Source organism: Rhineura floridana, chromosome 2 (assembly GCF_030035675.1).
Source record: "Rhineura floridana isolate rRhiFlo1 chromosome 2, rRhiFlo1.hap2, whole genome shotgun sequence".
Classification (NCBI taxonomy): Eukaryota; Metazoa; Chordata; class Lepidosauria; order Squamata; family Rhineuridae; genus Rhineura; species Rhineura floridana.
This window is the reverse complement of record NC_084481.1, coordinates 116,002,325-116,017,112: the sequence shown is the minus strand read 5'-3', so window position 1 is coordinate 116,017,112 and position 14,788 is coordinate 116,002,325. Positions and strand designations below refer to the sequence as shown.

The following is a 14,788-nucleotide window of genomic DNA, read 5'->3' as shown; positions in this document are numbered from 1 at the left end:
CAGGTGGGCAAAGCTGGGTCAGATCAACTCCTTCCAGCTTACCCACCCAGATCTCGGTAATGCACACCAAATTGGCACCTTCATCCACAATCAAATCATAGATGAGTGTGGTTTTATTGTCTACCCATCTGGCATTAAAGAGACATTTGGTCTTACCGTGAAATCGGTTTTCTCTGTGCATGTCAAAAGATGATATCAGGTGGGTAGCTAGCTCCACCTAGCGGTTGAAGGCAAAAGAACACTGCTGAATTTTTCGCAGGCCCTTCCTAGTTCGGTCCTGTTCTTGTTTCAGTTTCTCCATGACAAGCCAATAAACGAAGAATAGAACAGGAAGAACACACTAACAGAAGTAGACAACAGTACTCATATACTCTCTTCTAAAGGCCTATTTGTGCTTGTCACGGCAGCCCAGCCCTCCTACGGAGTGACCCTGATATCATCTTTTGACATGCACAGAGAAGACCGATTTCACAGTAAGACCAAATGTCTCTTCTCCTGTGCATGTAAAAGATGATTTCAGGTGGCGCATACCAAAGCTGACCCATGTAGGGTGGGAATAATGCTGGGCTGCAAAACTCTAGTGGTCTGAGAGGACGTGCTGTAGCACTCTCCTCCCAAAAGCTGCCTCAGCTGATGCATATGCATCTATCTTGCAATGCTTAATGAACGTATTCGGAGTGGCCCATGTAGCTCCCCTACAGATCTCTGTTGGAGGAGCATTGCGTGAAAACGCTGCTGATGTGGCCACCGCTCTTGTTGAGTGAGCCACTATGCCAGCTGGCTGGGCCAGTCTTAGCGAGGCATATGCCAAGGAGATGCACACTTTGATCCATCTAGTTAAATGGAAGTGGAAACTTTGTTCCCCAGAGACGCTGGGTGAAAAGGCACAAACAAATTATCTGTTTTCCTAAATGACTTAGTCTTAGAAATATATACTTGAAGGGCTCTCCTCACGTCAAGCAAGTGCCATGCCTTCTCTGTGGGATGAACCAGATTTGGACAGAAGGACGGCAGTACCAGTTCCTGTTGGCAATGGAAGGTGGACAGGACCTTGGGACGAAAGGAAGGGACTGTGTGGAGGACTACTCTATCCTTATGAAACACACACAAACTTTTATGCACAGACAGGACATTCAGCTAAGACACCCTACGGGCCAAAGTAATGGCCACAAGAAACAACACCTTAAAGGACAGCAGATGAAGAGGAATTTGACTTAAAGGCTCAAATGGAGGTTTTTGAAGGGTCGTTAACACTTTGTGCAGATCACCCTTTTCTTTTAAAACGGGGGGGGAACTTAGAGAAAAACATAAGTCAACAAGGAAAAACACTAATATAAAAACACAGAACAACAAATAGAACAATTAGAAAAAAGAATACAGGCCTGAAACCAAGGAGCAGAGAGGGCCCAACTGAGCTTGGTGAAGGCAAAAGAGAAACTGAAAGAAGAACAGGACCGGATCAGGAAGGGCCTGCAAAAAATTCAACAGTGCTCTTTTGCCTTCAACCGCTAGGTGGAGCTAGCTACCCACATGATATCATCTTTTACATGCACAGGAGAACAACAACACACACAGGCTAGTGGGCACAGCAGATGAGCAACGAGGAACCCATCCATGAGAGGAGTGGCAGCAAGGAACAAGGCGTAGATAGCCCCACCCCCATTTTCTATGGTAATTCACCACCTCCCCATGATCACTGAAATTGGGGTGGCATCATCCATGTCCCTCCTACAAGTTCAGGTTCAGAGGAGGGCAACAAGGATGATCAGGGGACTGGAAACAAAGCCCTATGAGGAGAGACTGAAAGAACTGGGCATGTTTAGCCTGGAGAAGAGAAGACTGAGGGGAGATATGATAGCACTCTTCAAGTACATGAAAGGTTGTCACACAGAGGAGGGCCAGGATCTCTTCTCGATCGTCCCACAGTGCAGGACATGGAATAATGGGCTCAAGTTGCAGGAAGCCAGATTTCAACTGGACATCAGGAAAAACCTCCTAACTGTTAGAGCCATACGACAATGGAATCAATTACCTAGAGAACTAGTGGGCTCTCCAACACTGGAGGCATTCAAGAGGCAGCTGGACAGCCATCTGTCAGGAATGCTTTGATTTGGATTCCTGCATTGCGCAGGGGTTTGAACATGATGGCCTTATAGGCCCCTTCCAACTCTACTATTCTATGATTCTATGATGATTCTACATGCATTGTAATGTACACCCATTTGCACAAAGAACATAATTTGTGCACCCAGCTCTGCTATTCACCATGAGGGAATACTACAGTGGTTACAGCTGCAGAAGAAACGCATCTGTACACAAACGCACGGCCTTCAAAAAACCTTTCTGTTTAGGTGTGGGCTGACACACAATGAAGGAATAGTAGGGCAAAATATAAAGGATATGAAAACACACAATAAGGATGGAAGTTATTCCTCTGCTTGCTTGCACTCCTCTAATAACTAATTACAGCAGCTATTTCTAAGTTCATTTTCCTGGTGGCTGCAGCTAGTATTGGCGTTCAAAGCCATTAATAGGATTCCACCCATTTAAACTGCTCAAGCTTTACAATTGGCTTTGGAGGCTCTGTTCTGTGGACTGTCACCAGTACAAATATGGCTGCAAAATACTATGGACAGGGCCATCTCAGTGGTGGTACCACAGTTGTAGAATGCCCTTTTAATGGGTTCCTCTCCCTCTGCATTTAGACAGATTGTTAAGACTTTTAAATTATTATTTAGATACGCCTTTTTATTGTTTAACTTCCTGTTGTTTGAATTCTTTCTGCCACTCCTCCTCCTCCTCTACTTTGATTATTTTATTGACTCCCCCCTTTTGTGTACATGGTTTCTCATCCAGCTAGAGGTATGCATCTAGAAGCAGAAGCAGTTTTCCATATGCATTGGAATCAGGGTGATAATTACAGGTTGCTATTAGAGCAGTTAAGAAGGAACATGAAATATCCAGATTTCACTAAGGCAAGTGATTTATTGAATGATGTAAAATCAGGAAGATTTTTATGGGGTTTTGGCCATTTAAAGCCTAAGTTTCTTGCTGTCCTCTTACTAGCCCGGATAAACAATTGAACTTTTCCCCACTCTCTTCATATAGCAACTAACAGCTGTTGTCTTTCTTCTGCTAAATATTCTGTCAGAATTGTGTTCTGTAAGGTCCCCAGGATTCTCAGAGCCCAGGTTGTCTTTTTCTGTCAGAGACTGCCTAGTCAGACCATCACCATTTAGTCTTAGGTACCCTTCTAATCACAGGACCCATAAACTAGCCTGTTTTCCATGGTATTGCACTCCCTAGCTACAGCCCCTAAGCCAGGATAGGGAACCTCTGCCCTCCAAGCAAATCATGGCCCCCAAGGAGTCCAGCTTGGTCCATGAAGCCATTTCCCCTCAACCATGCCCACCTGCTCACCAGCTGGTGTCACTAACAGGGCTTAATCCTGTCTTGGCTGCGTGATCTTGTTTCCAGTAGGGAACAAGATTGCACAGCAAAGGCAGCAGGATTTGATCGTCGCTCACCAACGGAGTGGAGATTAAAGCCCTGTGAAAAAGCACCTTTTGAAGCAGCACATGAGATTGTACCACTTCAAAGAGGGTTTTGCAAAGGTTTTAAGATTGTTCCTGTGCTCCCATTTGCTCAAACAGGAGCATGGAGACTGCCTTAAAGTCTCCATGATTGGGAAGTTAAAAGGGGAGAGCAGAAGCCTTGCAAAAGTGCTTTCCAAGTCTCCCCATGTTTCCCTTTAATTTTCTGCGAATGAGGACTTAAAGGGGATGAGGGGAGGCTTGGAAAAGGCTTCTTCAAGTCCCCGATCATGGGGACTTAAGGCAAGTGAAAGGGATTTTGACAGGTGGGCACACACACCTGTCTGCTGAACATGTGACATCATAAAGATGCCCACCTGTGAAATTTGGTGCACGAGGCAGATTCTAATAAGGAACTGGCCTATGGAGCCAAAAAGGTTTGCCACCCCTGCCCTTCTGTAGTGTAGTGGTTCCCTTCACTTGCATATTTCCTTCTCTCTCCTAGAATGCCACTGGGTTGACTAAGACAGGCTTAGTTTCTTACACTTTCCTGTACCATTATTTCTCTTTGTAATCTCTGATTCACTTTCCTTGCTCTGCAGCCTGTCCATGGTCTATAAGACCTTCAACATCCCTCCCTCCCTCCCTCCCTCCCTCTCAGGACCTCTCTACACTGCTGCTGCTGCATCCTGCCTTTTATGCAGATCCTGTGAGTTTCTGAGGAGTCTTGCAGTGTCACTATCATCCTATTGTATCTCATTCCAGCCCACCCATGCCTTCATTTGCTTGTGCCAGAAGTGAGAAGCAAGGCTGTGCTCTTCCAATTATTCTGTGTCCAATTCAATTCTTCTTAAAATGTGGTATCTAAAACTGGACCTACATCTAAGGACTTCAGCTGAAGCCAAATAAAAAGGGTCATCTAGTTTATTTCTGTGAACAAATATATAACTACAGAAGTGAAACCTTACATTTCATCATCATATTCCTTGGGAGGAGACACTGCGATAACCAAATCAATCCAATCCTGCAAAAGAAAGGCTTCATCAAAATTAGATCTAAATCAGGAGCGGCTAACCCATGGCCCATGGGCTGTATCCATCCCCAACTCTTTCTGGGTAGGCCTGAAAAACCCCTATAATTGGGCAACAGTTGTGTCCTGGAGAGGCTGGAAGGTGGCAATGTGGCCTTCCAGGATTTTTTAATAAATGTTTATCTTGCCTTTTAAAAGAAACCTTTTTTTAAAAAAAAAAATCTATACCACTCTTTTGTTAAAAACATCCAAAGCAGTTTACAACCGGTTAAAAAAACACAACCACCATAGAATAAAAACATTTGAAATACAAGGTAGTTTTTAAAGCAGTATGGGAATGCCTCATGCCATTCCCAAATCTGTTCTGAAGGATTGGGGGAAACCCCAAGACAGATTTATAAATTAAATAATTTATAAAACAAGTATATCAATAAAGTAAACATACATAATTTATCAATGCCATTAAAATACGAAATAAATATTCATTATTTGTGACTAAAATAGATAATATGTGAGCAAGCTGACACACAACAATTTGGGTGAGTTAGTAATTTTTGTGGACAGTTGCCAGGCTGACATATGGGATCAAGGTATACAATTTGACTAAGATTGTTAAGCAAAGTTCAGGATAAAAAGCACATTTTATCAACAGATGGATAAAATTCTATCTACATTACGCACATTTTCCTGTATGGTAGCACATTCAAGCTTCCTGCCTGTTAACTCAAAGGATCAGGTAAAGTATGACCATATGCTAGATCTGATTTTCATGCTCATAACCCACCTAAAGTAATTGGAAACTCTTGTTTGATTAACACAAAGTTTATGGCGTAAAACATTGAGTGCAACAAATACTTTTTATCATTTTCATGAGACTAGACAGAAGGCTATTGAGACCTAATGTCCATCTTGGTCTATGGCTAAATATTGTTTTTTTTTAAAGAACGTAGATAAAATGGTACAGCTTTTAATGAAAGATTGCTAATAACATCCATGTTCAGTAAAAAGGTGTGTATTACCTTGTATTATATAACTTCATAGTTTAAGATAATATAATTTCCATTCTGAGATTCTTATACCTTCTTTCGTCAGGATATGGCATATTTGTTAACTCAAACTTTATGTTTACCAGTACATTATCTACTACTAATTCTCAAAGAGAGAAGGAAATATATGAATGTCTGACATGTAAGATCTAGATAAGAAAATGCCTACTAACTTACCCCACCCACGTTCCAGGCTTTTGCAAGAGTTGCCTGAGCTTCATCCAGTTTAACATCTAATAATATCTTGCCATTCACAGCCATTATTTCATCCCCTTTCACAATACCTCCTGAAAAAGGAAATACAAAGCAAAGGAACAAGAACATTTCTGATTTAATTTCATAGTCATTTACTTCTCAGAGTAATGGAAAATCAAACTGGAATATTTAATGAAGGCAGGAATCTGGGTAGTGGAAATATCATATATTTCAAAATACATATTCTTTATTTTCAGGACAATCCTATGAGTTAAGTTAGGCTGAGAGAGTATGACTGGCCCAAGGTCACCCAGGGAACTTCATGGTTGATTGGGGAGTTAAACCTGGATGTCCCTTGTTCCTAGTCCGACAGTCTAAAACTACAATACTACACAAGCATTTAGAAATGAAAGCAGGAACCAAATAGAAACATCTTTCTTACAGGCATAGTCACAAACAGTCAAAATTTGAATTTATGCTACAATTAAATGGTACAATGAATGCTACAATTAAAACTATGGAGGAGCTTTTTAAAGGCATTATCAGAGATAGAGTATATTAAAAGTCTCTAAAACTATTTCAGGATGAAGTTATAAAGTATTAAGAGGACTATAATTATGCTTTTTCTTGCAAATAATTCTCCTATATACTCATGTGGAATTTACTGAAATCACAGTTAGGGCAGTGCTAAAAGTGAGAAGGATGAACTAAAAATAACATTTTAAAAACTCGGTGCTCCAAAGTAATTTGTGGTATTAAACAGTGCAATAACATATTTAGTGATCTGCACATTGATATTAGATGCTAATATGACAGCTTTTTTTAAAAAAAAAACCATTTCATAGTAAAAATTTTAAAAAATGAGACCTTTTATTAGAAAACATTTTGAGATTGATGTCTATCAAAAATACTTCTATATTTAGTTTTAACATTATAATATTGTATTTTTACACTGTTGCCATGGGAGTTTATGGTTAAGGGCAGGTACAAAATCTAAATAATAATAATAATAATACTTTGTTTAGTTTGCACTTTTACATTCTTTAATATCCTACGAAATTTGGGTAGCCTCCTTGAGTACCACATAATTTGTGTGTGTGTAAATGTGTTAATCTCTTCTGAGCAACAAAAGGACTGCAGTTTAACAGTTTAATACCATAATTCCCCTCATCAAGAGCATTTCAGATGGCCAATGGACATACTTCTTAATTTAGACAAGCTGGATTTCAGACTGATGAAAAAAATTAATAAAGGGTTGTATTTAATGGTATCCTTCTACTGATGGAAGCATCTTTGATGTGGAGGCTTCAGTTGGTGGAACAGGGAGTTAGGCAATTTTTGCCAATTCCCATCTCCCTGCTGCAGCCCCTCAGATCTGGTCCAGAGGGCTAGTGGAACACCTTGGAACAGCATGGGAGGTGGCACAATGCAGCAGAGGGGGGGGAAGGAGACTGCAGACGGAGTTAGTGAAAATGACCTTTCTCCTCATTCTACTTATGGAAACCTCTACTGGATCACAGTGGCGTCCTTCAGCAGAGGAACACAGCTGAATACAGCCTACAATAAACTTATACATTTCCAATAAATGCCCCCTCCCTCCTTCCACCATCACCACAGGGGCATCAGCAGTAGAACTATCTTGACCCAAGGGGAGAGGAGAAGATTCTTATTAAACAAACTGTCTTTTCCATTTTATTGTAACTTTTAAAAAAATCATTACTTATTGTTGTAATCTTATGTAAACCACTTTGTGAGGTCTGCCGGGAAAGTAGTTTACAAATTTCTTTCTTTCTTTCTTTATTTATTCAATTTATATACCGCCCCATAGCCGAAGCTCTCTGGGCGGTTTACAACAGGTAAAAAACAATGCTATAAATAAATAAATAAATAAATAAATATTTGCTCCAAGAATTCAATTCCTGAACAAAATGCATTGTAAAGGTTGAAAGCTTGCAAAAAAGGTTAAAATAACTATTTAATCTAATGAGTGACATGATGTCATATATTCTATTGTACTTCAACACAGCTACCCACCATGCTTGTCTGCAGCACCACCCTCATAAATAGCAGACACCACTATTTTTCCAACTGGAGAATCGATGCCTCCTTCTACTGCAAGATCTAATGATCCTTCCTGTTAAATAAAATTTAATTCAGAAAAGATGAAAGAACAACGCCTCTGAGAGAAGGAACACTTCCTTCAACCTTAATGGTCTTCAGGATTAAACCTATCATCTACTTAAACAGACAAATAATACTGATAAAAGTGCTTTATGGGTATGTGCCAAATTCTTCAAGAACAACTAGGCTTGGGAGAGGAACTTCTAGGTCACTCAGTGTGAGTGGCTGCTGAACTCGATCATCAGCACCAGTTATGTTTGAAAACAAATACTGGTGCTACAGCACATGTCCATACAAAGAAAGGGCCTCCTGTCCTGTAGCTGAACCAGCTATCCTGTCTCATTCGCAAACATTACCTTCTTTATCCGCAGAAGCCGCACATCTTTCCCCATAATCTGATCAGGTGAAAACTAGCAGAATTAAAGAAACACAAGTTGATCAACTCCACTTTTTCAAATGCAAAAGGTAAAATACATAATGTGAAACAACTTAAAACAGAATGTGAGCCCTTCTAGAAATAATATCTGCAGAACATGTCGCTTTGCAGGCCTATGCATTAGTTCCTGCCTTAGCTCAGAAAGCTATAAATGCCACCAGCGTCAAAGGCTTCTTGAAAGACATAGCACAAGTAAAAAAAAAAAAGACATATTTCAAACTTCTCCTTACCATTGTGTAGGGATCATAATCTTCCACATACTTCTGGAAGCCCTGAAAATAAAACTGATAATCAAATATATGTAGGGATGGGGTACAAATTTGATTTAATTTGCATTTAAAGCCAAATCTATCAAATGTGGGTTTTCTGAAACAATATGATAACCGAAACATAGCCATCCTTCAAAATTAATCTGAAATTTGCAATGCAGTTCTTCAATCAACCAAATGCATATACTAGGGGAAAGTGCATAAAAAGAAATATATTAGTGAAAATAACATGCATATGTAAATAACATACAGAAATGCATCATATTAGGAAAAATTGCTTAAGAAAATATGTATGTGTCAAAACTGCACACAAAAATGTGTTTATTAGGAGAAATTCATGCTAAAATGCTGACAAATTTTCATGAGTTTTTCTTTTAAATTGCAAATTGCTGCAGAAATGTGGAGAATTTAATTTAAAGTTGGAAAAATGAGAAACTGAGAGAACCAAAATTGACACATCTTTCCATCCCCAATGCATAGAAAGCAATAAATAGAGAAAAGGCTCCTAGATAAACTAAGGCAGAAAGGAAATGAGATGAAGACATATCAGTTTGTTAATGTTCCTCCTGACAGTCAGAAGACACATAAAGTCATTACAACTTTTTAGGGTGCAATAGTCAAACAAAATTATTCTCGAGAAGTTTGCTGAATTTAGTGTGACAACTTCAGACTTAGTTGTTGACAAGTTACTTTTTATCTGCTGGTAGTGAAGATCATATGTAAACGAAACTATGCTGGATTCTGCTGCATTCCACTAGCATAATTAAGGCAGGGCAGTGTGCTCTCAGTACAGAGCAATGTACTCAGTAGAGTACATTGCAGCAATGTAAGGAGTAAAGCTACGATGGAACTGGCAAGCTGGCTGCCAAAGCATGTACATGCACACACACAACTTTTCTAAAAAGCTTTTATTTAACTGAACATGCATCTCATCCATCTCTTCCATTCATGCATGCCTTTTAAATTCCCTATCTAAAGCTAATCCAGCTCACCTTTCTGTAGATCTTGACTGCTCCACTTAAACAATGGAGCAGCAGGTAAGACTGTGTGGTTTTGGTAATTCGTTGTCTGGTCTAACCCTGGCTGGAATCCCTGTGCCACAGTTTTACAGATATCTAACATAGATCCATATACCACAATAGACCTACAATACTTACTTGTATAAAAATCGATGGGGCACATGTTAAAACATTTTCCTAAGCACACATACTAGGGAGTAACTCATAGATCTAATTAAGATGGTAAACATGTTAGACTAGTGCTGTTTTATTAATTTCATGCCAATTTTCTCTTTGTTGCCCCCTTCCCTTTATTAGGTCTTGCTTTTGTCTGGCCCACTTTTTAGATTTCTGGTTTCAGGTTTTGCAGGTTCTAGATTTGTTCTTTGAGGAATAAGTGTGATCACAAAGCACTTTATGTTGCAAATAGCACAATCTTGGCAAAATATTTACAATAATGAATTCTGTAAAGATGATTAAAATGAAAGTGAGCTGGGCATATTAGAAGGAAAGATTCTGAACAAATGTCTTAGAATAGGGAGTTGTAATTTGAGCAAAGTCACTGATTCATGGTGTGATTTAAGGCAAATAGCTTCATCTTTTTAACCTCAGTGTCATTTTCATAACAAACACATGTTATCCCTGAAGAATATTTTCCTGGGAAAATATGTTTTAAAAAAGAACAAATACAATACCTTTAAACAAACACTGCCTGATCCAATAAGCAAATAATTACCACTCTAGAATAAACATTCTGAAAAGCATTTAGGGTTTCCTGGAAAAGTGTCATCACACTATTTTCAGTGGGTACTGGCAGATGTGCTATCACAGCACAATGCTGAATTAAAATGCAAATTGCAGATCTAGTCCTGTACTTGCTCTTCATAACAAAAGGAAAAAACATTTGCAGATGGATTCCAAGTAGGAAGACAACAACTTTATTCCTGTATTTAAAGACCACAACTTTATTTGACAGACTAAGAACCAAACTAGACATATGATGTTATTAACATCTTTTGGTCTTGTGTAAGAGGTTTTTTTTGGGTGGGGGAAGAGGGGCTTTAACCCTTTGCCAAATCAGGGCCCCCTCATGCCTGTAATTTACAATAGGAAGAAAGCTCCTATTGGTGTCTTAAAATATCAGATTCCTTTTTAGTACTCTTAATTAGAACCAAACTACACATGCCTTTTATCATGTAGTTTGCCCTTTAGTGCCAACATTTTCTTTCACAAATTGCCAGTGCAAGGATCCCCAGTCCAGAGTTTGAGGGCCTCTATTTCCCCCCATAACTCTGGTCTGAATCCTGATTGTTGCCCTTCCACACCTTTGCCACACGCAATTTGCCTTTTGGGAAAAACTCCCATTTGTTGTAGAGGGACCCCGCTCAGAACCCATTGCAGAAAGCAAAGGGTTACCTGGCACACCAAGGTCTTGATCCAGACAGCCCCCCTCCAGGGCTGGCAATTTATGAAAGAGAAAGCTTTTACTCAAGAACAAACTACATGATAAACATCACATGTAGTATGGCACGTAGTTTCTTAATATGCTAACAGGAGTTGCATGCATTCATCAAGAGAATACAAAGCTTAATTTTAAAATTAAGCTTTTAAAATGACAATACTGCATCCTTATCCCAAGTGACATAAGAGAGGGGGTGAATAATTGATTGACTGATATTTTATTTACGGTCATAGACCAAACTGAGGGGGTGAATAAAGAAAACTGTTGGTTTCAAAGCACAATTGAAACACAAAAATACCACGCAAAGAAAGAAAATGTTGTTTTACTTGTTTTTTGTTAGTTTTAAATGATGAATTGTAAACCACCATCCTTTTAAACATCTCTTGAGGCTGAAAAAGAAGAAGAAACAAATTGCCAAATGTGCAATTAGCAATCTACACACACACACACACACGAATGACCTTCAACATTTATTTATACAGCCAAAGTTAATTGGAGTCAATGGAAATAATCCTTTTGACTTTTTAAAGATCCTGGTGGTATTGAATACTGCTGAAAATATTCAATGGATATTTGTGTTTTTGCACGTTATTGTCCTGCAAACACAGCTGTGATGAGGTGAAAAAGCTCCTCTCTTAAAGTCAACTTAGTGGGCTCTCTCTATCCCTACTTGGTCATGGGTAACACCCACACATGAACAGGGACTTGGGATGTGCTCCCTGGGTGTCCATGTGTAAAATGCAAATGTCTGAGAGGAGGGGGGAACCTTTGTGCTTACAGACTTCCACAAGATCTGGAACCCCAACTGTTCAAGGTTCCAGATCTTGTGGAAGCCTGTGCGTACAAAGGCTCCTCCTCCCTTTACACATTTGTATGCTATGTGAGGATGCCAGGAGGAGAGACTACTCAGCACAGCTTTGCTTTCTGCTCATGTGTTGGTATTAACAATGAGTAGAACACCTGCATAGTGCTTTTGGGATAATAAAAACCTTGATTATCCAATTAGAATTTCAGACACATTTATCTAAACAATGCTGCAGTCCAATTGCATCAACACCATCATAATAATTAACAACTGATGCATGTCCAACAATGTATTAAATCACATGCATTTCAGTCACAAGATTTTCCTTAGCTGAAAAAAGCTAGTAAAAAGAAATGGCAAAGGCTCTGTCGTTTTCAGGATAACTTCTCACAGAATACCTCGGGATAACCCTTAGTCCCCACATCCTCCCCCTGATAACACACTGGATAATCTAAGGAATAACAGCGGTCAAAATTGTTGCTGAGCATTTCCACACGCTGGCAGAAAAGTGCCTAGTTAGAAACAATCCTTTTTCTCCTGTACATACTTCACAATGGTATATTGAAATATAATTTCAGCTGTGCCCGAAGTCTTAAAATTTATGCTCTTTAAATAATTCTTGATGTATTTTATTTCCTCTATAAGGAATAGATTGGAGGTTTGATTGAGGTCCAACTCTTAGAGCAAATTTAGATGTTTAAGGCAGGGTAACGCTTAAGAGTTCCTATTAATTCATGGCATAATGCAGGGTTGCATTATGGATGAGACACCATTCATGCTAGCAGAACTTTTGTGACCAGGTATTGAGCCATTTTTCAGTATATCATGGCAGTGGAAAATAAATTATACAGGCCAGCACCCTGCCAGCAGTGTATAAGACATGGTGGGACAGAATGGTAACAGTTAATGAAACTTAGTAATGTAAGACAATACCAAGTTTGATCATAAATAAATTTTGTACATATGGTTAAATTAAAGAACTGGGGCTGATTCTCACATTACTTTTTGACATAGCAAATACCTTGCACTGATTTTATCATGTCATTTCCTTGTAGCACATCGGTAAGTCTCCAGGGCTAGCACCACCGTCTGGTATCTTTGGGCATCTGCCAGGGCCACAGCACTCTGACAGGGCCCATTGCTTTCCATTTTTTTCCAGGCTCTGTGCTCTGGACAGCACCTCATGAGTTTACCTATAATTTTAATTTCCTATAATGCAGTCTGATGTGGCATTACTATGGGGCATTGTAGGAAATTAAAATTGCAACCCTTAGTCACCAAATGCTATCTGCCGTCACTGCCAGGTAAAGATCTTGAGGATGCACTTTACTGGCCCAGTAAGTCTCTTTGAGTAATTGCCCACATATTCACATAAAAACTTTTCAAGCAAAGAAAAAGCACAAATATATTTTCACCCCTACTTTCTCTCTGTTTTAGCTTCAGTTTTGTACTAGGGTTCTCCTAAATTCATAGAAAATAAACACCAAGAGTGTTTTTTTCTGAATAGGGCATTAGACGGTGAGACTGCACAGAATAATTTGCTTTTGCAAATTAGATCAGAAAAATAAAGGGACACACTTTCTGATAAAATTCTGACAAATGTAAAAAAACCCCATAAACAGCTTGCGAATAGAGGAAATTGACATCTGTGGCATGAAAACAGATCTGGAAGAAGTGTCCATGTATAATAAGCAGCACAAGAGCATCGCCAGAAGAGAGGGTTCTCTTTTCAATTCTTCATGATTATGAAAATCATAGCTAAACAGTTGTAAGCAAAATGATGTTTTCTAACCATCTTTCTCACTGCACCCAGCATTTTAAAAATGCAATACTGTACTAAATATGCTAATCTTGGGAGGGTGGATTAATTAGAAATTTCTCAGGAATTACTTAGCTGTGATCTTCATTATAACTGAATGAAAAAGAAACCTCCAAGGGCCACAATTGGAAGCTAGAAATTGGTGCCTGATAGATGGAATGTTCTTTTTGCAGACTACAGATGAGATGGTCATCTTTGTGATGGTTGTTTTTAAGTAGTTTCTTTGCTGATTTTAAGTTTATTGTGAAAGCAGATGGTTCTGATTCAAGACTGATTTTATAAGATGTTATATATTCTAAGAGTGAATACGTGCAAATTACATGGAAAATGAATTTCCTGTAATTCATTTTTAAAGTTAATATATATGAGAATGTTCCACTTTTTATTACCAAAGATCATTTGCCTATTAAGCCTAAGAAAACAGAAGCCATTTATTTTCTATAAATACATCAGCAAGAACATGGTTACTTTTGCACAAGCGCAAAACCTTGTGCATAGGTCTAATATTGGATGCACAGTTGAACTACGTATTGCGCAGTAAATCATAGATCAGTTGCACAGGAGAGCCCATCTGGACCACAGGGTACTCTTATTATGCCTGTAAATGCATACTGGAAAGCCACTCTGCAACATACTATTCCTGGTATAAAAGGTATTATTATATCACCTTTAATGTCATTTTTAAAAGTGCCAACTTATGTTGGAATCAGTCCTTCATTTTATATAAAAGTATTGTCTTTAGCCTTTATAAGTACATAATCATCACAGCTGTGTTGAGATTAAGTCAAATGTTCATCTAATGGGTTGATAGTCATCATTACATTGATTAACATGGTTGTAAATACTGATTCTTTGCCTTATCAGTTACACAGTTATAGTTGGTAAAAGATTGACTGAACCCCTTCCTGCCTAGCCTGTCCCATGAAGGCAACAAGAAATTATCTCAGGGAAAAATAGAGAGGGCATTTAGCTGCAGCTCTCTCTCTCTCCTTCACAAGCTCTACAAGCTTTGAGTAGTCTATCTGCATCAATCATTATCATCAACAACAACAACAAAAAGTTTGTGCCTTATTC

The 14,788-nt window shown here is 38.9% G+C and overlaps 1 protein-coding gene across 1 annotated transcript in view; it reads right to left on the bottom strand.

Moving 5' to 3' along the window:
* Window positions 1-14,788, bottom strand: part of USH1C (USH1 protein network component harmonin) — a 120,892-nt gene that overhangs the window by 2,857 nt on the left and 103,247 nt on the right. The window contains 6 exon segments of the mRNA XM_061610247.1: window positions 4,502-4,557; window positions 5,787-5,896; window positions 7,839-7,938; window positions 8,282-8,335; window positions 8,592-8,633; window positions 11,417-11,479. Of these exon segments, the coding sequence (XP_061466231.1) occupies window positions 4,502-4,557; window positions 5,787-5,896; window positions 7,839-7,938; window positions 8,282-8,335; window positions 8,592-8,633; window positions 11,417-11,479 (425 nt within the window).